Source organism: Sphaeramia orbicularis, chromosome 6, assembly GCF_902148855.1.
Source record: "Sphaeramia orbicularis chromosome 6, fSphaOr1.1, whole genome shotgun sequence".
Classification (NCBI taxonomy): Eukaryota; Metazoa; Chordata; class Actinopteri; order Kurtiformes; family Apogonidae; genus Sphaeramia; species Sphaeramia orbicularis.
Window position 1 is genome coordinate 1,842,364 of NC_043962.1, and position 24,912 is coordinate 1,867,275.

Sequence of the window (24,912 nt, forward strand, 5' to 3'; positions counted from 1 at the left end):
TCGGTGTTCAGTGTAAATGTCCACAGAGTCCACATTCCACAGTGGATGTGGACAATTCAGTTCCAGATACAAGAGATTGTTCTAAGCTACAGGTGGATCCAACTGGAGGAGAATCGGAGTCATTTGGAATTTTTGATGAATTTTCTAAAATGTCTCAGTGATGACAGATGGAAAACTGTAGATGTTGTGACCTTGCTGTGACCTTGAACTTTGTCCTACTGGGACCAAAATGGACTGGGTTGGTCCCAGGGCCTAGGCCTATCTGTGGGGAAGATCTGGGAAAGATGGGTGGAAGAGTTTTACACTAAAGATGAGAACAAACAAACACACAAAGCAAAGTGATCACAATACCTCCTGGCGGAGGTAAAAAAGCTTTTTTTTTAATTTTATTTTATCTGATTTCTCGTGAATTTTGGGTTTCATAATCATGTTTAATTTGTTTTTGTTTTGTTTTTTTTTTCCATACAGTGATGCTGTACGTCTTTGAAGCTGCATGGACTTTGCCTTTATTTCTTATTAATGTCACACAAGTCATATAATGACAATTAGATTGAAACATTTTTCCACAAAATAATCTCAAAATCTGCTGCTTTTACTGTTTTTCTAGTTTTGCTTTCAGCAGCATCTCATGGTCTTAATTTCAGTGATTTTTAATTGGTATCTATCACTGATATTTAGTTTCTGACACTGACTAACATTTCTGATTCAGGGGAAAATAAAGTGACATTAAAACATAAATATCAGCCCCACCTCCCACATATTTATTTTACACTTAGGCTGGTTTTCAATTCCAGATTTAGTGAGTTTCATGTTCAGCGTCCCAGATTTATTTGACTTAATGTCATGTGTGTATTTATCACTTTGTCGATCAACTCTTTAAGACCATTGAGAAATCAAAACCATTAGGAAGAAAGTTAAGCAGACGTTAAGTTTAGTTTTTATTCAAGTTTACATGTCGAAGGTCAAAAGTGACCTTTTATTTAAGAGCTTCAAACAAATCAGAGTTCCATACGTGTGTTTCTGTCCTGATAAAGGGTTCAGCACAGTTCTGCTGCTTTTCCTTCCTGCTCTCCAGCCACAGTACCTCCATCTATAACAGGAACATGCGTTCGTCTTTACGTTTGTTGTCCTGTTCCACATATTTTAATGCTTATATTTATATTGTGGAACCAGGTTAAGTTTGAGTCCAGATAGTGTTTCTCCTTGTTTTTGGGCTGTTTGTTTCCTCTAAATGAAGCTGCCATGTGGACGTTAGCGCTGTGGAGTCGACCTGACCGCAGTGACGGGACTGTTCCTTTCAGCCCTGGACGGGCCCACACCACAGTCTGATGCTCCCACCGTCATATCCGCTGTCAGATATCAGAAATGTTTGTCATAAACGTGTTGCCTTCTACTGAGTAAAATATTTCAAAGACTGGATTCAACCTGACTTTTTTTTTTTACTTTTATTAATTGTTCCTGTGCAGCCTCTTACAGGGTTTTAAAAAGCCTTAATAGTCTTGAATTTACAAATCTGTATCTGACAAAAGCTTTAAGAAATATGATATATTACAGAACCGATATTTTCTAACACCCCTAATTATGATAGTCTTTTACTGATCTGACCCACTTTAGACTGAATTGGTTTCTATGTCGAACCTGAACTTAAACTGTTGTGACTCCACTGAATTTCAGTATCTTCAGTGTAATTTTTGCATTTTACAAATTCATCCCAGGGGCCGGATTGGACCCTTTGGCGGGCTGGTTTTGGCCCCTAGGCCACATGTTTGACACCTGTGCTCTAAAACAATACAGAAAAGTTGGGAGTTGACATTATTTAAAGGTTATTATGTTATTATTTTACTGGTCTGACCCCCTTCAGATCATGTTGGGCTGAATGTTCCCCCTGAACTAAAATGAGTTTGACCCCTGGTGTAAAGTAAACCACCTCCTCAGTGTAAAGTTGAGTTCAAACCAGCAGGATGAGTGTACCGTATGTCCCAAAAAAAAAAAAAAAAAAAAAAATTTACAATGGGACTTTCTGCATGGATAACTTTCAAAATAATCTAAATGCTATTTCAGGGCCGGAAACTATAACTTGAACCAAATTAAATGGGGTTTTCTGCAAGATGTAGGTAACAAGTTATAGTTTCATACCCTGATATAGCATTTAGATTAATTATTTTGAAAGTATTTCAATGCAGAAAGTGTGATTGTAATTTTTTTGGGGACATACAGTATGTTGGAGCCACTCTGCAACATTTCACTTATGATTTCAACTGATTTTGATGTAGATTTTCACACGTGTCATAGATATCAGCTCATTTCATTAATGGAAAGACTCACAAGCAAAAAAAAAAAAGTACAAATCATCTTTATTTAAAATCTAAAAATAAAATAGAAAATGTAAAGAACAATTTTACTGCCAAATCCTAACAAATAAGAAATGTTTTACACAAGCAAAGGTTTGGTGTGGAAGTACAAACTAATGCATGTTGTTTTCCACTCATAAAACATCAAGAATAACGGTTTAGAAAACAATACAGCATAAATAAATCAGCTTTATTAGAACAATCTTTTTACTATGATTGTACTAAAAAATGATCCACTATAAGAAAAAAAAAGACAACAGCCCAAACAATTATCTACTATAAGAAAAAAAACCTGAAGGCCTTAAAATTTTTCAGCCTATGCTTTTATTTTTTGTTTAATTTTAAAGCAAGAGACCTTTTGGGTATTTGAAAAGGTGGATGATGTGTTTTTTTTCTTATAGTGGATAATTTTTTGGGCTGTTCTTTTTTTTTTCTTATAGTGGATAATTTTTTGGGCTGTTCTCTTTTTTTTTCTTACAGTGGATAATTTTTTAAGCTGTTGCACCTCTGGGCTACTGCAATTTACAGTCAAATATTGCATCACATTTGAAAAACTAGATTTTTTTTATGAAAGGACCTCAGAATCCAGATAAAACTGTTCAGTTACGTTGTAACATGTTTTGATCATCATGTCAGTAAAGTTGATGCATTATTATTATTATTATTTAGCAGAGGTCAATTGGTCAGAACTTGCATAACTCTGACTTTTTAAAACTGAATTTAACTCCTGAACTATTTAGAGATACATTTTAAAGAGAATGTCAAAATTTTACTTCCATACAAGGTCTGCATATCTTTGACATGCTATCGTTACAGTTGTTTCTGAAAAATAGTGCATTTAAGCAGTATGTTCAGTCTTTGAAAACCACAACGGACTTTATTCAGAAAACCTCAGTATTAGTAAAATATGATTTATTTGTTAAGATTTGGCCATAAGTAAACACCATGTGTGGATCTATTTTGTGCATAACAGCAGAGGGTCTCCAGTGGTCTGAAAACACATGCATGTATAAACTGTTAGGAGTCCAGAGGGAAGCAGAAGGTCTTGTTTCCCGTCCGACACCGCAGCTCCACACAGTCCAACCTGAGCGTGAACGGACCTTCTTCATGGTCATCAACCAGAGTCTTCAACAGGACATAGAACAGACACAAAAAAACACTGATCAGCTGGTAAACAGCATCAAATTAAAAACAAAAAACTGTTGCATTTCCCAAATTCTTCTTTCATAACAGATCTTCTGTTTCAAAAGGTGTGGCTCCATCAGACTCAAACAAATTAAAAAGAGTTTTTTGCTTATTGTTGACAAAAAAAAAAAAAAAAAAAAAATTCCTGACAGTTTCATCGTGTCATGCCGTGGACGTGTTTCAAGGGGTTTTATCTTATTTTTGACCAGTTTTCAACATACGTGGGCTTGGAGAATGGAACCATACTTGAGGAATTCAATGACTTAACGTTAATCTTCTTAATGTACTGGATCATAAATGCATGGGGTGACTAAAAGCTTTTTTCCACCACTGTACATGTATCATTTTATGTATAGTCCAGGTACTTCAGACTTTGTAAGTGCTGGCGTGTTTGACAGAGGGATGACACCTGCTGTCTGTGTACCTGCAGCTGTTGGAGACACTCCTGCATCTGCACCGTGGCGTCTCCAGGACACCACGCCAAACTCACATGGAACGACGGATCCTGAAGGACACACCACCTATGGTTACACTGCTCTACTGTTTCATAGAAAATATCTGCTTCAGACAATAAATGTTTGTGTTGTTGTGTGGTATGGTCGTTCCCTAACCTTGTAGAAAGTTTCCAGGCGAAAATCTGTCATGGTTCTGTCCACTATTTGGATGAGGTCCATCAACTGAGCATGCCCAGTGCACACTTCCATACTCAGAAATGTTCTACAGGAAACACAGACAGACCATCACAGACAAATCCATCTGACATAAGCCAATTGTATCTAGACAAAAGTACTGGGACACATCACACCTACCACTTATAAGACTTTCCCCATTCTTTCTCATTTGCAGTATTATCATGACAGAAAATGTTGGGATCAGTTGTAAATAACTATCATGATAAATGTAAAATTCATATTCATTTTATGTTTAAAGGCTGATTTTTTCTTCCTGAGTAAAAGTTGAAGAATCCAGATTTGTACTTGAGGTTTAATAAATAAAAAAATAAATAGATAAGTATTAAAACATTTTATTTAGTTTTTTTTTCGAATATGCAACAAGACAAAATAATCTTACTTAGTCCTTAGAAATAAAATAGGGAGTAAGAAGTCATGGAAAAAAACCAAAAACAAAACTTATACATATATATGACTTCATTTGCATATTTGAAAAGGAGTGGGAGGAAGTAGAACTTATTTAATCCTGTCCCTTCTCCACACAACAGTCTATCCTTTAGCTTCTGATCAGCAGAATATATGAAAAGTCAAGTCCCTTAGATCTTTTGTAAGTAATTAACCTCAGTTATCATCCACACATACACATTATTTATGGTCAGAACAGGACAAATATTTCAGAAATCCAAAGGTAAAATCATTAGAATGGTAAGAAAACTCTACATTTTCATCTGCATTTATCTGCAATTAACCCTAAAGATGTAATAAAACATTCAATTTAATGATACTTTATTTTATATATATATATATATATATATATATATATATATAGAGAGAGAGAGAGAGAGAGAGAGAGAGAGAGAGAGAGAGAGAGAGAGAGAGAGAGAGAGAGAGAGAGAGAGTATAATATGACATTTGTTCTCATCATGTTCTTGTCCAGCCTTTTTAGTGATGAAACACCTGAGTTCTATGTGTCCAGTCCATTTGTCCAGACAGTGTACATTCATTCTGAAGTATTCGTATTCAGACTGGACCATACCTGGTCTTCTCTGCGTTACAGTAGACTTTCAGTTTTTCTGCCGAACACATGAACCTGGAAAGAACACACACAGTGAGTCCTCAGCTGTAAAGACGACCATCATCTGTCTCTTCTAACACTGGAAAGGCCCGACACAAATTCCCTTCAAAATGTGATTTGTCACACTTCAGGGGGATGGGGGGGGTCTCTAACATGTTGTTCCATGCTATTTCTGCCATGCATTTTTCTGTATTTTACCAACTGATCAAGTATGAAATCAGGCTAATGTGTGATTCACACATAATTCTTGATGATATGAGTAACAATAATTAAAAGCTAAATCCAGTGCTTTGTAAATACAGCTTCTTTTTTTGACCAGATTTTGAGAGAAAGGAATGAAAACAGAAAAGTTATTTGATTCTCATTTGAAAACCCACAAATCAAAAGACATTTTACATTTTCCTGGTTAAAAACAAAACAAAGTGTTCAGAGAACACAAAGCTCCTCCTTCACCCTGAACAGTGTGCATGTGTGGATCGACTATTTCTGTTTAAATCCAACAGTTTCCAGGTTGTTCCATACAGCAGAAACAGTTGAATCTGGTCCCAGTCATGTGTCTGTCCAATTAGATTCTATTCACATCGATATTAGTTGAGTTCTGATTTTAAATGTGTGGTAAATGGGATTTTCAATGTTCAATGTAAATGTCCACAGAGTCCACATTCCACAGTGGATGTGGACAATTTAGTTCCACATACAAGAGATTGTTCTAAGCTTCAGGTGGATCCAACTGGAGGAGAATCAGAGTCGTTTTGAATTTTAGATGAATTTTGGAAAATTTTTCAATGATGACAGATGGAAAACTGTAGATGTTGTGACCTTGCTGTGACCTTGAACTTTGGCCTATTTGGCCCAAAATGTACTGGGTTGGTCCCAGGGCCTAGGCCTATCTGTGGGGAAGATTTGGGAAAGATGGGGGGAAGAGTTTTACACTGAAGATGAGAACAAACAAACAAAGCAAAGTGATCACAACACCTCCTGGTGGAGGGAATAAATTGGGTACTTTATAAATGTTGTATCTGATCACCAAAAAGCAAAAATACACACACAGAGAGAGAGAGAGAGAGAGAGAGAGAGAGAGAGAGAGAGAGAGAGAGAGAGAGAGAGAGAGAGAGAGAGAGAGAGAGAGAGAGAGAGAGAGAGAGAGAGAGAGAGAGAGAGAGAGAGAGAGAGAGAGAGAGAGAGAGAGAGAGAGAGAGAGAGAGAGAGTTTATAGTTTAGATCAGGGGTCATCTACCCTGGTTCTCCAGATGTACTGATGTTTCCCTCTTCCAACACATCTGATTCAAATGATAAAACTATCATCCAGCTCTGCAGAAGACTGAGAATGACCATCAGGTGCACTGGCAGAGGGAAACATCTAAAACATGCAGAATAGTAGATCTGGAGGACCAGGGTTGGGCACCCCTGGTTTAGATTAATCATGACTACTGAAAAGAGTTTTGTGACTAAAGGTCAAAGGTCAAGATTTCTGTGACCTCATGCCTGTTCATTCTAAAGCACATAAACATCCTGAGGGAGTTTCTTCAAATTTGGCACAAATATTCAACTCTGACTCATGGGAGAGGTGGTTCTATTTAGGTTGACAAAGGTCATAAACAGGGTAGAACTCCACAAACAGACTAATGATGCAAGGATGATGGACAAATCTGATCAAATATACAGTACTTTTAATAAAAACTGAGGGGGTGGGTGAGATGTTAAATTGTAGGTTTGTTTTTTTTTGTTTTGCTTTTTTTTCCTTCTTCTTTCCTTTCTCTTTTCTCACTCTGTAAATGCTGTTTACTTCTAAATGTGCATTTGTTGTGCTGTGTTGATATTAAAAATGAAGCATAATGTACCAGTCGGGGGATTTCAAACCTGTGCTATGATAAAGCTTCGACATAAAACTATCTGAAACATAAAAACTAAGCGTCTACTTCCTTGCCCCCTCTTTGACTCCTCCCACCACAGTCCGCCGTACAGTCAGCTCAGTGTGCGAACCTCTTGCAGTGTGCCAGTCCTGTTTTGAGGCTCTGCGTGAAGGGCTGAATCCAGTGGTGCCTCAACACCACAGTCTGAGACAAACTGATGTGGAACTCCTCCTGTGGAGTCAACACGACGCCGTGGGTCTTCACCGCCGCCAGCAGCTCGTCCAGAAACTCACCAAACTCCTCCACAGGATGATCTGATGTGAAGAGGATACAGACACAACCAGAGCATGGACTGAAGCTGTGATGGCAAGTTTTAATATGGACTAGGGATGGAATAATTACCAGTATAACGGCAAACTGTGGTAAAATTGCAGACTGTTAGTATTACCATTTAAATTCTAATTCTCATGATAACCGTGTTTGATTACTGCACTTTTCCAGAGAAAACGCCTATGTAAAGATCTGCTTTTATGTCAAATATTTGAGTATAGTTTTAATTTATCACAATTTTAATTTTCTATACCTAATATTTGGAACCAATATTCACTTTTAAAGTCTTTGAAAAGGTTCATTAAGCATCTGTGTGTTATTTATGCAATAAATTATATACATTTTTCAAATTGGATTTTATATATTTTTGTGTGTTTTCTGTCCTTTTATGTTTTTATAGTAGGTTAAAGTGAAAAAAATAATAGACAGATGATATAGATGAAGTTGTGCTGAAAAAAACAGATCCCAAACATGGGTATAGTAAACATTTGTTTATATAGTATATAAAGGCAAAATCAAAAGGACTGAAAAATGGATGAAATAGGCTCAGACCACTAAGGGTTAATATTTGAATGTTTCTGCCAAAACAAAGTGCATTGTGCCAATTATTTATTTATTTATTTTTCAAAATACAACTTGGTTAAATTATTTCAGTGTGTGTATTAGTACTTTTTGAGCACAATTTCAATAATACCGTGATAATAATAATAACCATGATAATTTTGGTCACAATAACCGTGATATGAACTTTTCATATCGTTACATCCCTAATATGTACGAAAAACTAATTATGCTTTGATAACTCTGTCTTACACGGTAAATAAACATATGTGGCCCAGTTCCCTCTCTCGTGTTTGAAGGAGCGGATGCGTCCACCGTGAAGAGAACTGTCCTCAGTCTGTGGATCCACGTCATCTGGAAACATGGTCAACAGGCAATGGGGGACAGGCAGCCTAAAAAAACACAGCTCCAATTATTTACATCAGATTTATTAACAAACAATTCATCAACATTTGACTTTAGCTTTTTCTATCACAAGTGCAACCATAGCTTTAATAAAACTGTAAAACATCCTGTCCTGTCACATCCTGTCCTGTAATAATAATACTATACATTAACATTATATTCTACTTTCATTGGGAATTATTTGCAAAAGTGTATTTTTACTTTGCTGTATTGGTACATTTTGTAGCAAATAATAGAGCTGAAAGCGATGAATCGATTAGGTGCTTGAAGCGAATGCAAAAATTCACGATTCGATTAACTGACTCGAATTGATTGAAGGGAAATATTCTATTGCAGTTTTCCTGAATTGAAGCTTCTTTGTGCGTCACAATAAGCGTCCGTGTGAAACACAACAGTGGAACCAATGTTTAACAGCAGAGAAATGAAGGAAACAAAGCTTTGATTCAGGAGAACTGTGGTTGAATGGTTGTTTTTTTGTTTTGTTTTTTTTATCACTTTGAGTCGATTAATCGTTTCAGCTCTAGAAAATAAAGGAGCAGAGTTCTTCTCCACTCATATCAGCCTAATGCTACATGTGACTGAACACCAACCTAGCTTTCGTAACCTGTTCCTCAGTTTTGGCTTTCTTCCTCGCTGGGTTGCTGTCTTCTTCATCATTTTCCTCTTGACACCTCCTCTTCTTCAGTTCTGCTTCACTTCCAGCTTCACCTTCGTCCTCTGAGCTGCTGCTGTATCCGACCAGCATCCTTCCCAGCCGGATAACACATCAAACACAGACCCGTTATGTCTGAGAATCTGTTCAAATTAACTTTTAAAAGATTAAAAGTCATGGACGTCTACATTTGATGAAGAGGAAACTGTCTGTGTGTCTTAAAAATGTTTTACACAGCCACACACATTCACCGGGTGTATTTTACTGACTGTACAGCGCTTTCGATGTAAACAAACCTGTTGTCACGATAATCAGAGTCCGAGTGAAACACGGTCATATCCGTTCCTTTGTTCCGCCTTAAAAGGTTCCCCACATTTACAGAGTTTAGGCTTGTGTAAATGTAAAAAAAAAAAAAAAAAAAAAAAAAAGGCTTAATTTAAAGTAATTATTGATTTAAAAAAACAAAACAAAACATTTTCGTAGAGTGGAATTTATATTAGTGCAACATTTTTTTTTAAAATTTATGTTCATGTGTCATGTTTATCTGGATGTAGTTTATTTTTAGTGACTAATATGACTTTTGAAAGAGTTCATGACACATTTTCATATCATTTCTATAGGATGGTGTCATACAATGATTTTTACATGATCAACATCACACATGGGCTTCAGTGTGTACGTGTGTGTAAGTGTGTGTATGTGTGTGTATGTGTATGTGTGTGTGAGCATGCCAATTAAATCCTGATTTATTCATGTTCCCGTGCGCGGGCAGGGGCTGAGATGCTAGCCGATTGCTAGCTAGCAATTTAAGACAAAATGAGTATTTTTAATCCCGCTGAGAGAATGCCCTAGGAGCCAAATAAATGCATACGGGAAACAGAAACATTTACGGGGAGAATTTGGTTTTCGTGGGAGTGTTTTAGCCCATTTGAATGCCCCGCAAATCCCCAAATTTTCGGCCCCCAGAGCCACAGTGCTCGAACAAGAGAGCCTCCGAGCTCTGTTGGCGGATGTGAAGCGGGGAGTTAGCTTTATTAGTGGGGCTTCAAGACCTGGGAGGACTGGCATTTAGTCTGGAACATTCACAGGACTATGCTGGATGAAATAGGTAAGTAATAGTGGGATTTCTCATCGTTGTTTACATGCATTACTCAATAACAAACGTGTCGCTGCTGCGGTTGCTAATAGGCTATTTTCCCCTAACTAGCCTGCTTATGCTAGCTCCTTCCTGTGGCTGGCTAATGTGTTTCTGTAGCTACGTTAGCATTTAGCTAGGCTAACTAGCAAAGCTATCATGGTAACGGTGATCTTTGCTTGGAGACGAAAAACGTTATGATGCGCAGACGCTGCCTTCCACTTTTTGCCGCGAATTCCTGAGCATTTGGATTTTTGCATTGAACAAAGTAATGTAATAAGTAAATACATAAAATATACATATCTGTGACTTATTGTTTGATTTTTAGGGTGTATGGTAATGAGTGTTCCTTTGCTGTGTTTCCAGTGTGACAGCTTCAGAGCCCCTTATTATGAATAAGAGTCATTACACTGACGTTTTTTTTGTTTTTGTTTTTTTGTTTGTTTGTTTTTTTTTTTAACTAATGCCAGCATTACAGAATCATTACTAAGCTGTCCGGTTTTCCTATGCAGACGCGTGGGCTTTCTGATTTATACATACAGCAGATGTAAACACATGTCTCAATGAGCCACTCCACCTGTATCTGTAGTTGGTCTGTGACCAGCAGGAAGGATGTGCAAATTATCTGGAAAAGGTATTCAGCTGTTGTCCTCTTATATTCTATATTCATATATGATATTTAAGCACTTACTGTTTAGTTGTTGTTTTTTTAATCTATGTGTGTATGTGTAATGCACACAGAAAAGTCAAAACAAACTGCATATGTCTTGCTTAAATATATTTGTAAGACACATGCTTGTGATGATCTTGCAGTCCTTTACTCTAGTGTTGCTGTTCTATGGTGTTGTTTCATAACCTTCACTGTCTGTTGCTCGAACTCACCCCTACTTGTGTTTATACAGCTACCACTTGAAGCTGCAGACAGAGTGGAAGTAGTGGATTCTTTCCACCTCTCCACATACATCTGATCTCCACACAGCTGTTTTCTTCTCCAGACTGCTGTTCCAGTCATCAAATCCTCCGTCACGGCCCCTTTACCAAGCACCCTTGCGAGTTCTTCAGTCCCATTTACTGAAATGGAGTGAGTTATTGTCTTTTCTTATGCACATGGTTTAAATCCCACCCCTGCACATCATACAGATTACTAAACCCAGGGCACTAGGGGCCTTCTTATTTAGTTACCTGCTTCTTCTGGAACATATCCATAATAAACTGACCTGTCTTTGTTTAAGAAATGAATGAAAGCACATCCTGTGCAGAACTGCTTTTAATGCATGACTAGTGATGTATGCTACATGTGTGAGGAACATTTTGTGCTACGCATGATTAATGTAGTGTATTTTCTTTCTGTTATTACTAAGGTTTTAAATTATTTGGCAGTTTTTCTTTTACATCCATTCATTATGTATGCTAAAGAATATAAAGTTTCTTGGTAAACACACACTAGCCTGTGCTCAATTTAAATTTATTCTTCACTCCTAATTTTTTAATCTGCTTTCACTGTGGTCTGTAAACTGGTCAGAACCATGAACTAACCAGGATGTGCTGAAGTAACAATAACAAAGATGTCACATGCTGTCACACCACCACTGTACTGAATCATCCACAGTTTCATTTGAAAATGATGTGAAGTGTAACCCAGTGAAATCCTTCAATCAGAGCATAATTGTAACAAATGTCAATGTAGAGTGACATAAAAGCATCAGTGAGTGTGAGACAATGGTTCAGCTGAGCTATCATCTCATCTGTATCTGATTTAGGACCACATACCCATAAGTGGATTAGAAAGTATCAGATTTAATAAAAATCTCTGCTGTTCATACGGTCACTAAAAATTGATCTGCGTGGCAATAAAATCAGATTTTGGACACTTTTGGCTGCTGTCTAAATGAAGCCTTTGAGTTCTCTGAAAAGCCATCTGTGTATAAAACAGACCCAGGCGATAAATAAAACAGACACGTTTAATTTAACTTTGTGATGATTATCATTATCACACATTAAGCATTTCCTTAGGCTTTAGGGTTTTTTATTTTGATTACATTATCAACTAAAATACGTTTCAGTGTTTCATGTCTTTACTGAATTTCACTCATATTTTGATGTTGATAGATTTTAGCATTCTAAATGTCTTGAATGTTATTCTACTATATTTCTGAAATGTTCTGCTATTTGTCAAATATCTGTCATGTTTTGACCCCAAAGAATGCTCCTACAAAGTAACTATTTAGTGTCTTACACTTTGACACAGAACCAAAATCAACCCTTAAAGCCGAAAGAAATAATAGTCTAACATATATTTGTCATTATAATTCAGTATTCTACCAATTTCTCTCTTCTCTTCCTAGTTGGGCCACACCGGCAGCCAAGTTGAATCCCTACACCCGAGCTCGCATGACAGAGGCGTGGCAGCAGCACGCTGTTGCCCCGCCTCCAGTCGTCCACACCATTCCTCCAGGAGCTGAGAACGCTTTGGGCTGCGCTGTTTACGGTATTGTACTGCAGCCAGATGCCGCATCTCTGCAACAGCAGCCCCAGCACGGACAACACAGCCAGCACAACCAGCAACACAGCGGGAACCAGCAGCACGGAGGCGGCCAGCACAGCCAGCAGCAGCAGCACTCCACCCAGACCCAGCAGACCAGCCTACAGGTTGACGGTGGGCACAAGTGTGGGGCCTGCGGACATGATATATCTCACCTATCCAACCCACACGAGCACCAGTGCATGGTGAGTCAGGACAGGTCATTCCAGTGTACGCAGTGCATGAAGATCTTTCACCAGGCGACAGACTTGCTGGAGCATCAGTGTGTTCAGGTAGAGCAAAAGCCGTTTGTTTGTGGGGTGTGTAAGATGGGCTTCTCGTTACTCACTTCTCTAGCCCAGCATCACACGTCTCACAACAGCACCAACCCTATGAAATGTTCAATATGTGAGAAAACCTACAGACCCGGTTCTTCTGGCAACGCCACACCCAACTCAGCAAACAGTTCCCAACAGGCCAGTAGTGACGGGGCCTCAGCCAGCAGCAGCTCGTCCATTCTCCCGTTTCCTTCAGCCAGGGACCGGCCGTACAAGTGTTCGGTTTGCCAGAAGGGCTTCAAACATCTATCAGAACTGACTCGGCACGAGCGGGTGCACACTGGAGAGAAGCCCTTTAAATGTGACACGTGCGACAAAGCCTTTAGTCAGTCATCACACCTCCAACACCACCAGCGAACGCACAGCAACGAGCGGCCGTTCAAGTGTGCGGTTTGTGAAAAGAGTTTTAAGCATCGCTCTCACCTCGTGCGTCATATGTACGTGCACTCCGGGGAACACCTGTTCAAATGCAACTTATGTGAGCTGCACTTCAAGGAGTCCTCAGAGCTCCTTCATCATCCCTGCCACCCGCAAGGTTCACGCCCATTCCGCTGCGCCACCTGCGGCAAAGGTTTCAAGCGCCCGTCGGACCTTCGCCAGCACGAGCGCACGCATTCAGAAGAGCGTCCCTTCCACTGTGATGAGTGTCAGATGAGCTTCAAGCAGCAGTATGCACTGGTGCGCCACCGACGCACGCACAAAGACCCCACTGACCGTCCATTCAAATGCAACCTGTGTGACAAGGGCTTCATGCAGCCCTCTCACCTCCTCTACCACCAGCACGTCCACGGCATGGACAACCTGTTCAAGTGCGCCTCGTGCCAGAAGGAGTTCAGCCAATCGGGAGAGCTGCTCAGGCACAAGTGCGGCGAGTCGTCGAACACGTCCCCCGACAAGCCGTACAAGTGCGACGTTTGCGGCAAGGGCTACAAGAAGAGTTCCACGTTACAGCGCCATCAGAACTCTCACTGCCAGGAGAAGCCCCTGAAGTGCTCGCTGTGCGACCGTCGCTTCCTGTCCTCGTCCGAGTTTGTCCAGCACCGCTGCGATCCGTCACGAGAAAAACCGCTCAAGTGCCCTGACTGCGAGAAACGGTTCAAGTACTCGTCCGACCTGAACAGACACAGGCGGGTGCACACGGGGGAGAAGCCGTACAAATGCGACCACTGCAACAAGGGCTTCAAACAGCGCGAGCACCTGACCAAACACCAGAGCACGCACTCCAGAGAGGGACAGTTCAAGTGTGTTTGGTGTGGGGAGCGTTTCAGTGACTTGGGATCGTTGCAGGACCACACGGTGCAGCACACAGCAGACGGAGGGGGGTATGCGGTGCCCCAGTGCTTATAGACCCTCTGCTGAATCCCTTCCTCTTTCAATGACTCTTCTCCTATAAAGCAGACAGTGCCCTAACCTCCGTGTCCTCATGTGTACGCTATTTATTCAGCAACATCCACAGTCGCAGGACAGCACAGGCTTTTACTATTGTGTTCACCCCCCGACTCCCGTATCAGGTCTTTGTTGCTCTCTTCGCCTGCCCCAAAGTCACAAAGTACTTCAACTCTGTTACTCCATACAATTCTGAGGAGGCATTTGTCTGTCACTGCACTTTCCTGTTTGTACCACCTCTTTTTCTTCTCAAACTTGCCCCATTCCTTGTTCCTCAGCTGCGCTCTGAGATCATTGAAGGCAGCGAGTTTAATTTGGACAAGACGACAACTGTCTGTCATCAGTCACACCCACTGCCAACCACAAAGTCTCTGTTTTACACAGAAAACCGGTGCCATAATGCAGGCTGATCCTTGCATCGTTCCAGAACTTCCACTTGATTGGACAAGCAAAGCCAAATGATCTTAAATGCCCCTTTGGTTTTCCGGGCAGCATCACACAAACCTCTTTCTATTTAACAAAACGGGCCAGACAAAATTGATTTAGCATCAAATGCAGGTAGATTTTCCTCTTGACAAGTAAATCCTAGGATGGTATCAAAACTAATATCAGGTAAATCTATGTACCATAAGTCTGAATATTCACAAGTCTGCATCGCGTCTTGTAATTTTTTTTGTAATAATCATATTACATAAAAAACTTTACTGCAGCAATTTAAGTAATTAAGCACTGAAGTCAAGTCCAGTATGCATGGGCCAGAGGAAATGTTCGTAAAAAAGTTCATTTCAGATGCTGTTCCAAAACACACCCAGGTACAAAGAAACCCTGTTACACTAAAAAAACAAAATTGAAAATGTGACATAAAACGTGATTTAATTATTGACTCGTCATAAGAAAAAAAAAAAAAAATGATGCATGGCCAGTGAATCCTAAAGTTAATTTCAGCTGATTTTGTTTGTCATTAACTTCTCTTTTTGTAGACATTTACATGTAGATGCTGCATTGTTTGCATTAGTCCGTCGCTGTGATCTGGTCAGGAACGGCCTGTAAACACAAAAAAGTACTGCAGGAGCCATGTTTTCTTATATATTTCACATAAAATTTCTAGTGAGTCAGTTTTTATTTATTAAAACTTACAGGTTAAGGCAATGTTTTCTGTAATTTCACATAGATCTTGAACTGTTAATTATAAAACCGACTCGTATAAGTTGACGGACACATGTAAACCTTCGTGTTTTTAATACAGATAAACATCAGCTCCTCTGTTGACTTACATGTGTTTACGTACATTGGACGATACCTATGGCAGTCAGTGATGAGAGACAAGTAATTTTTTTTTATCATCTTTGAATTCCACTACCATTTAGCAGACAATGTTGCAAGCTGAAAAAGTTGTAGATTGTGGTAAAGATAGAACTATATTGTTTTAGTTTTGTGTTCAGTGAACTGCATCTCGTCTCAAGTGATACACGTCACATGTACAAGGCCGTCACCTCAGAGCATATTTTATAAGAATGAGTGAAAAAAGTAAGAAACAGTGAAAACCACCACAGGTCTGTTCTAGTTGACGAAGCAGGGACGTCTTCAGAGGCTCTGAGCAGAAACTTAGGTTGATATTACTGATGTAACTGTCAGCTGTGGAGTCTTTCTATGTATGAGCAGGTGCTGAAAAAATTTTTTAGACCACCCTGGTTTTCTTCAATTTCTTGTTCATGTTAATGCCTGGTCCAACTAAAGGTACATTAGTTTGGACAAATATAATGATACCAGCAAAATAGCTCATAGTAGTTTAATTTCAGAGCTGATATCTATCCATTTAACTTGTTTTCTTGATAATAAACAAAATCACTTCAGTTCTTCCATCAGTATCTACAGGGGTTGAACAAAATAATGGAAACACCTTAAAAAATCAACAAAATATAATTTAAAATGGTGTAGGTCCGCCTTTTGCGGCAATTACAGCCTCAATTCTCCGAGGTATTGATTCATACAACTTGTGAATTGTTTCCAAAGGAATTTTAAGCCATTCTTCAGTTAGAATACCCTCCAACTCTTTTAGAGACGATGGTGGTGGAAATCGACGTCTTACTTGAATCTCTAAAACTGACCATAAATGCTCAATAATGTTGAGGTCTGGGGACTGTGCCGGCCATACGAGATGCTCAACTTCATTAGAATGTTCCTCATGCCATTCTTTAACAATTCTAGCTGTATGGATTGGGGCATTATCATCTTGAGGTGAAGGTGTTTCCATTATTTTGTCCAACCCCTGTATGTCATTGTACTGACAAAAACAGTGCTTTTAGACATTCCCTGTTTTCTTTTCTGTCTGTTTTAGTCACATGACACACACAGGAGTTAGGACTGGATTGCATAACTGTTGTTTTTGATGACTTTTGATGGTCTAAATTTTTTCTGCGACTACTTTCAGTTTTATCTTTAACAATTTTACCACAAACTACAACTTTCTTGGCTTGACTTTATGGAATCGATGGTGTCATTCACAGGGAATTGAGAAATTATTAGTCTCTCGGTATTGGATAGTTGACATATTTTTTCTGCAGTAAGATCCCATGAGGCAAAGGGGATGGGGCAGGGCTTCATCTATACATCACATAGGCCTTGACGCATTGTCCAGCTGCCAGTGTGTCATCTCACTATATACACTATATGGACAAAAGTATGTGGACACATTGGATTCAGGTGTTTCTTCTCTAACGGGTCTGGGATACAAAACTATAATGACTAATGTGACTAAACTTTAAGAAATATTGATGTTTTTATCTTAAATCATCATGAACAGAACATCTTCCATCTTACTTAAACATGATGTGTGTTCATATAGTTTATGAACATCAATATTTCCTTAAAGTTTAATGGTAGATTTTTCTTCCTCAGTCAGATGTGATGAAAGTAGATGGTTAGATGTGGAAGAAAATTATTATTTACTGTCAGAGCAGGAAAAATATTTTAGAAATTTAGAGGAAGAATATTTAAAATCATAGTCATGGATAAAAAATAAAATCAATGTTGAGAAAAATTATACAGTGATATTTATCCCAATATAAAACTATATTATGACTAGGGGTGTGTATTGGCAAGAATCTGGTGAAACGATACAAATCACAATATTAGGACCACGATATGATGGATCGCGATATATCACAATACTGTTAACAAGGCAATTTTTTTTTTTTTTTTTTTTTTTGTTTCTTCTAAGAGAATATTTCCTGGAAAAATTTAGTAATACCAGAAATATGAACAAATACGAAACAAATTTTTATTTGATCAGAACAGGATTTAATACTATATCACAAAACTTTCCTCAGTAAACACAAAATTTTGTTATAAATAATAATAAATAAATAAAATTATGTTTACAGACATTACAGTTTAAGAACCTGCTCAAATGTTCATATTCTATTAGTTGTGAAAAGAATGCATAGTGCACAGTCGGAACATCATAACATTATTTTTGTGTGATCCCAACAAAGGAACTAACATCTACCTCTCTCAGACAGTAAAAAGTGCTTTTAGGATAATTGAAATAACCATTATTTAACAAAACAGTGTTATCAGTTTAAAAAAAACTACATGCATGACCTGCAATATCACAGTATTACTTTTTTAGAACAAACAACAGAGTAAATAAATACCCGTGTGAATATAGAAATAAAAGAAACACAAAAAAGAACAAGTGTTCAGAGAACACAAACCTCCGCCAAGCACCCTGAACAGTGTGCATGTGTGGATCGACTATTTCTGTTTAAATCCAACAGTTTCCAGGTTGTTCCATACAGCAGAAACAGTTGAAGCTTGGTCCCAGTCATGTGTCTGTCCAGTTAGATTCAATTCACATCAATATTTGTTGAGTTCTAATTTTAAATGTGTGGTAAATGAGATTTTCAATGTAAATGTCCACAGAGTCCACATTCCACAGTGGATGTGGACAATTTAGTTCCAGATACAAGAGATTGTTCTAAGCTTCAGGTGGATCCAACTGGAGGCTAATCGGAGTTGTTTTGAATTTTAGATGAATTTTGGAAAATTGCTCAATGATGACAGATGGAAAACTGTAGATGTTGTGACCTTGCTGTGACCTTGAACTTTGGCCTACTGGGACCAAAATGGACTGGGTTGGTCCCAGGGCCTAGGCCTATCTGTGGGGAAGATTTGGGAAAGATGGGTGGAATAATTTTCCCCTAAAGTAGCTAACAAACACACAAAGTAAAGTGATCACAGTACCTCCTGGCGGAGGTAATTAACATCTGCCTCTCAGACAGTAAAAAGTGCTTTTAGGATAATTGAAATAACCATTATTTAACAAAACAGTGTTAACGGTTTAAAAAAACTACATGCATGACCTGCAATATCACAGTACTACTTTTTTAGTACAAACAACAGAGCAAAATACCCCTGTGAATATAGAAATAAAAGAAACACAACAAAGAAAAACAAAAACATGAAAATCCGCCATATCTCCATTTGAATAAATACCTAAAAATATTGATATAGTACTTTTTTAATATCAATACAGTATCATGAAATGAAATATGATATATTGCAGAACCGATATTTTCTTCCACCCCTAATTCTGACATTAGTCGTTCCTGTTTTGTATCCCAGACCCCTGTTGGAAAACAAACACCTGGATTGTCCATGTAGTGTATGTCTATGTGTCCGTCTATCGTGACATTTGTCTTTTGTTTCTTCTTCATCTCTTTTCAACCCTGTTATTGACTGGCAGGTTTGACGAACTCTTCACATTAATTAGTCTTCAGTCAGATGAAGGACGGCTGAAGGAGCTGTAGGTTTTCCTCTGTGCGGTGAACGAAGAGCGTCTTGTCTTCTCAGCCTGATCCGCAGTCCTTGCCCCTGGGTGTTGTCTGAAGGAGGCGCTCAGGCAGTAAGCTTCTCAACTCCGTTTCTTTCTTCTGTCAACTTGGAGTGGGCGACTTCAGGGATTAGTTTTGCTGCAGTGAAATGATACAGATGATAAAGTCTGCGAGCGTGGGGCGGATGTCACTGTTTGGAGGAAGCCGCATCCCCCCCCCCCCCCCCCCCCCCACACACACACACACACACACACACACACCAAGCCCAAGCAGCTGAATTTAACCATCACTAGACGAATGGTTAATAACACACACACACACACAATTTAGTCCGAAACATTTACAGCAGGGCTCTCAAACTCATTTTCTTTCAGGTTCCACATTCAGCCAGATTTGATCTGCAGTGGACCACACCAGTAAAATAAGAACAGAATAACCGATAAATAATGACAACTGACAATTTATGTCTTTGTTTTAGTGTAAAGAAAAAAAAAACATTAAATTATGAAAATACTTACTTTTATAAACTATCCAAACAAAAAATATGTGAATAACCTGAAAAAACTGAAATTTCTTAAGAAAAATAAGCACAATTTTAACAAGATTATGCCTCAACTTATCATTACCTTTGCCAGGAGGTATTGTGATCACTTTGCTTTGTGAGTTTGCATGTTTGTGTGAGTGTTTGTTTGTTAGCAAGATAACTCAAAAAATTACAGACGGATTTTCATGAAATTTTCTGGAAATATTGATACTGGCACAAGGAAGACATTATTAAATTTTGGTGGTGGGGGGGGCAGATCTGTCTTGGCAGAGTTCTGCGCTCTCTGAGTGCTTTCCTTGTTTGTCCATGTGCATTCTGGATCAGATCTACAAAGACACTAAACACTGAGTAACAGGCAGAAAAGAGTTCAAATTGGGCTGAATTTTCTTTAGACATTTCAGGTTGTTCATATTTGTTCAGGTTATTCACATTTTATTGTTACAGGATAGTTTGTAAATGGAAATATTTCATAATGTATTTATTTTTTACACTAAAACAAAGAAAAAAATTTGAAGCTGTTAATTTAAGATTTTTGCTAAATTCAAGATTTTTTTTACTTAATTGAACACTTTTTTTTTTTGCTTAATTCAACATTTTTTACTTAATTCAAGCTAAAAAAAATGTTTTTTGCTGAATTCAATTCAAGACTGTGGAATTTTTGCACTTTGCAAAAACATCCCAGGGGCCAGATTAGAACCTTTGGCGGGCCACATTTGGCCCCCGGCCGCATGTTTGAGAGCCCTGATTTACAGTATTTGACTCACCCAGCGTGTTCATGCAGAGGTCAGTGCTGTCTGAAAAACCTCACTCTTCCTCTCTCTCTCTCTCTCTCTCTCTCTCTCTCTCAGCCTGTACATACTACGGATGTGTGACCTGAGTGTATTTAACCAGATGAGCTGAAAAAGTCATGAAAAAATGTCTTTCTTAGAAAAAAAAACAACAACGACGTATTGAACTGTTTTTTGTATTCTTGCTACTTTTTACCACGTGAGATGTTTTTGACAAATGCTCTTTTGTTGTTTTTTTAAATGTAGTCCATGTAGTGATTGTATCGGTATGTGGCGGCGGGGGGGGGGGCGGGTCTCGGAGATGACCCCCCGCACATGTGTGAGTGTGTGAATGTAAATGGTTTTTCTGTCAAACAGGGAAAATTGAGACTGAAGCGAATTGTATTAGAAATGTAAACAGACCATTTGCCTTTTTTTTTTTTTTTCGGTTTTTCTTTTTTTAATTTACTAACCTTATGGGTCTGTTGGATTTGGCAGGACGAGCCTGCGCCTTGTGTTAAATAGTTTCCATGTTCTGAAAGCGATATTGTTGTCCTGTTACATGTGGCATTGAGCTTCTGTTCGTCAGGGCGGGTTTACACCGGAGCTAATGATGCCTTCCCCTTGTGAATGCTCAGAGATTCTCATATTATGAACATTTGGTTTACAGGTGGCCCGTGACCCCCCACCCCCACCCCCCAACCCTCACCCCTCACCCCCCACCCCATTCCAACTGATTTATGTGCAGTATTCAAAGGTATTTAACACATATAGAGAAGGCCAAGAAGACAGAAATAACTTGTTTTTTCTCTTTATTTTCGCCTTAAAACGGGGCTTTAAACGCACCTCTCTGCCTCTTCTCTACCTTCATCATCATCAACAAAATGTGAGCTCATCTACTTTTTTGCCCTTTTAAATTATACAAAAAATACTGTAAACCCACCCTCCTACAATCATTCTTCCTGACCCCACATTTATTTATATTACTTTTTTTTTTTTTTTTTACTCTGTATTCCTGGAGGAACAGACCTGGGCTTTGGTTTATGTTTTAGGGACAAACATGGATCAAGAAGTTGCTTTTTTTTCTTTTTTTTTTTTTTTTACACATCAGCTGGAGTTGTATTCAGCTTTGACGGTGTACAATTGACAAAACATTACATTTAAAAAAAAAAAAAGTCTTAAAGGTGCAGGAGACTTTCGTGACCAATTTTTCCTCAGATCTGTCCATCCTCAGTCTTGTCCTCAGTATCATGAATCTGTTCGTCTGTCTGTCATTACTCAGCTGAATCTTTTTCATTACGGTGAACAGTTTCTTAGTTCCATCCACCACAAACAAAACGTGTGTTTACATTCAGAGTCAGGAGGGAACTGGGCACCTGAAGAATTTTGTCACGACGTGCATTGTGGGAAAGGGAGGTTTGCGCAGCCACCGGCAGCGACAGCGCAAACATATGATATTATATGGATGAAACAGACATGCAGAAACGTCTGAAATGCGGAAACAGCTGGAGGAATATGCATTGAAGGAAAAGAGCTTTTTTTTACGTTTATGCGCCGTGTCTTAAGCAGCTGCTGCTGCTGTCAGGCAGCTGCGCGAACCTCCGTTTCCCACAATGTACGTTGCGACAAAATTCCTCAGATGCCCAGTTCCCTCCTGACTCTGAATGTAAACACATGGTTTGTTTGTGGTGGATGGAACTAAGAAACTGTTCACTGCAATGAAAGAGATTCAGCTGAGTAATGACAGACAGACGAACAGATTCATGATCCTGAGGACATGACTGAGGATGGACAGATCTGAGGAAAAACTGGTCACGAAAGTCTCCTGCACCTTTAAGCATGGTGTTGTAAAACATCAGGAATTCATAAGGGTCAGATGTCGATATTTGCCAACAACTACAAGTGCTAAAAGGACTTGTTAATTGATTGGTGCTGACACGTTAAAAAAAAAAATACACAAAATAAAACCTAACAGGACCTCATACTAAATGCTGAATCTTTGAAATGTAATAGTAATAACAAAAAGAAAAAAAAAAAAAGAAGTGTATGTTTAAAGCCAAAGAAGAATTCCAGCCCAGCAGTACTGGTTTACTGAGGGTGATCAGTAGCAGATTCGTCATGTTTTTCTAGAATTGCGTTCGGATGAAGGACCAACGGAGCGAGGGAAAATAGTGGATAAATTCTAGATAACATTAGTCGTCCCCTTCTTTGCAGGTAGTCGGGGGGGGGGGGGGGCAAACAGCAGAAAAGCCTCTGTAAAAGCACAAACGGATTCAATCCACCCTTCTCCTCTAGAGCTGATGATTATTTTCAGTTTCAGCACCAGTTTTTTTTACCCATCGTCCACTGCAGCATCCCCCCCCCCTTGCTTTTCAGTTCTGATAAATAACCCATCAGACCCTGGTGTCTCTTGCTCTCTGCATGCTTACTGTGTTAGTTCCTGTGTTCTGTCCCTGGGAACTGGTGCTCACCAAACCCCCAGACCCCCCCCCCCATACCGCCCACCCCCTTTTCTCCAGCCAAACCCCCCCCCCCGTCTATCCCCCTCCTTCACAGCACTGTTCCCTCTTATAGCTTTTTTCAAATTGTACTGTAGTTATGTGAATGATGTTGAGAAAAAAAAAAAGAACAGAAAAAACTTTGTGGCGACGTACAGTACGTGTACATTCATGCTAAGATTATCTGTATGTATGTATGTAGCATTCAGTTACACACAGCACTAACAAATAAAACTTTTTTTCATTATAAAGTTACATCTTGGTGATGTCGTCTTTATCGCACCATATAATCATGTACTTTAATTACCTGTTTGTATGCGTTTGTTTAGTGTGGACACTAGTTTCATTTAATTCTGAGTCAATAAAGAGATGCATAAAAGCCGCTGAAGGTAAGTATTGAGTTGAACATTTAAATTAGATCACATGGAACTTTATTGATCCCTTGGTCCCTCTGGGAAATTAAGGTTCCAGCAGCACCAGACTGTATGTACAGGACACAAACAGTACACAGATGGAAGAAAATAATATTGAAATAATTAGAGAAACAGCAGTAAAGGGGAAATGGCACATCAGAGGTGCTGCTAGTAATAATAATAATAGTAACAATATAATAATGAAAGTAGTAACAGTAAAAACAACGCTGATCCTCTAGCATGGACTGCTGGGGAGATGAGACAGACATGGTTTTGCAATGCAAGGCATGGTATTATTATCATTATTATTATTTATTGATTCATCTTCTGAATGCACTTTCTCCTCACTAGGGTCATGGGGGTGCTGGAGCCTATCCCAGCTACTTATGGGCGAAGGCGGGGTTCACCCTGGATGAGTTGCCAGTTCATCACAGGAGTGACATACAGAGACGAACAACCAATCACTCTTACATTCACACCTATGGGCAATTTTAGGTTGTATCATTATTATTAGTATTAATAATAATAATAATATTTATTAATTATTAATCATAATAACTAGTGGCTATTTGTCGTCAAAATTAAATCAACTTAAAGGTGACTGAACTTAAGACTGTACCATAACTCAAATAACCACTAGATGCACCATGGGTTTGTGGTTTACGCAGTCAAAAATACAATGTCCATATCATAAATGTATTTCAAGTGGTTTATTTTCAGGATTTTGCAGCTAAACAACAACCAAGGCCTTCTGTGCTGTCTGTCCTGTTCATCCTGTCTGTCTGTCTGTGAATGACTGGTTGTCTGGTATAAACCCGTGGGCCCACCCAGGTGCATGCTGCTCTAACTTGGTGCTCCCTATTTATGCCCACGTGCCCATGGTCTAAACCAATAACAAAACACAAAATAAAAAGGTGCTAAATACTAAAGAATGAAAGCAATAACCATAAAAAAAAAAAATGTCTTCTAAAGGTTAAACAAAAAACAAATCAAAATAAACAATTAGCAAAAAATACTAAATTAATGAACAAAAAAGGCAAATTAACTTTGAACACAAAACTAAACAGACAAATAACTCCTAAGTCATACGGTGGTGCAGTGGATAGCGCTGGTGGCTCACAGACAGAAGGTCCTTGGTTCGATTCCAACACCAGTAGATGTGGTGGGACCTTTCTGTGTGGGGTTTGCATGTTCTGCCAGTGTCTGTGTGGGTTCTTCTCAGATACTCCGGCTTCTCCCACCATCCAAACACATGCACTGATAATAGGTGTGAATGTGACAGTGATTGTCTCTACATGTTCAGCCCCGAGATGAACTGGAGACATGTCCAGGGTGAACCCCACCTTCACCCATAGCAGGCCCATAGAAGTGATTTTTTTGAGTGGGGGGGCT

General features: G+C 39.0%; 2 protein-coding genes and 1 long non-coding RNA gene across 3 annotated transcripts; 2 read left to right on the forward strand and 1 right to left on the reverse strand.

The window, feature by feature from the left end:
- Positions 1 to 272: 272 nt before the first annotated feature.
- On the forward strand, positions 273 to 22,997 carry LOC115420626 (uncharacterized). Its single transcript, XR_003935575.1, has 3 exons — positions 273 to 1,022; positions 6,488 to 6,497; positions 22,986 to 22,997. It is a non-coding gene; the product is annotated as an uncharacterized LOC115420626 (long non-coding RNA).
- On the reverse strand, positions 3,202 to 9,399 carry LOC115420625 (U6 snRNA phosphodiesterase-like). Its single transcript, XM_030136004.1, has 7 exons — positions 9,022 to 9,399; positions 8,279 to 8,418; positions 7,266 to 7,449; positions 5,244 to 5,297; positions 4,148 to 4,253; positions 3,961 to 4,041; positions 3,202 to 3,476 (listed from the first exon to the last, which is right to left on the reverse strand). The coding sequence occupies exons 1-7, from the start codon at positions 9,174 to 9,176 to the stop codon at positions 3,369 to 3,371; spliced, it is 828 nt and encodes a 275-aa protein (XP_029991864.1). The 5' UTR covers positions 9,177 to 9,399; the 3' UTR covers positions 3,202 to 3,368.
- On the forward strand, positions 10,110 to 15,442 carry LOC115420622 (zinc finger protein 319-like). The gene is made up of 3 exons (XM_030136000.1): positions 10,110 to 10,191; positions 11,121 to 11,299; positions 12,564 to 15,442. The coding sequence occupies exons 2-3, from the start codon at positions 11,295 to 11,297 to the stop codon at positions 14,422 to 14,424; spliced, it is 1,866 nt and encodes a 621-aa protein (XP_029991860.1). The 5' UTR covers positions 10,110 to 10,191; positions 11,121 to 11,294; the 3' UTR covers positions 14,425 to 15,442.
- Positions 22,998 to 24,912: the final 1,915 nt, after the last annotated feature.

Excerpts from the sequence above, each read along its gene's own strand:
- LOC115420625 (XM_030136004.1), bottom strand. The coding sequence starts at position 9,176 with ATGCTGGTCGGATACAGCAGCAGCTCAGAGGACGAAGGTGAAGCTGGA. Across the intron at positions 7,450-8,278 it reads CACATATGTTTATTTACCGT|ATCATCCTGTGGAGGAGTTT; the intron begins GTAAGACAGAGT and ends TCTTCACATCAG. Across the intron at positions 4,254-5,243 it reads TGTAACGCAGAGAAGACCAG|AACATTTCTGAGTATGGAAG; the intron begins GTATGGTCCAGT and ends TGTTTCCTGTAG.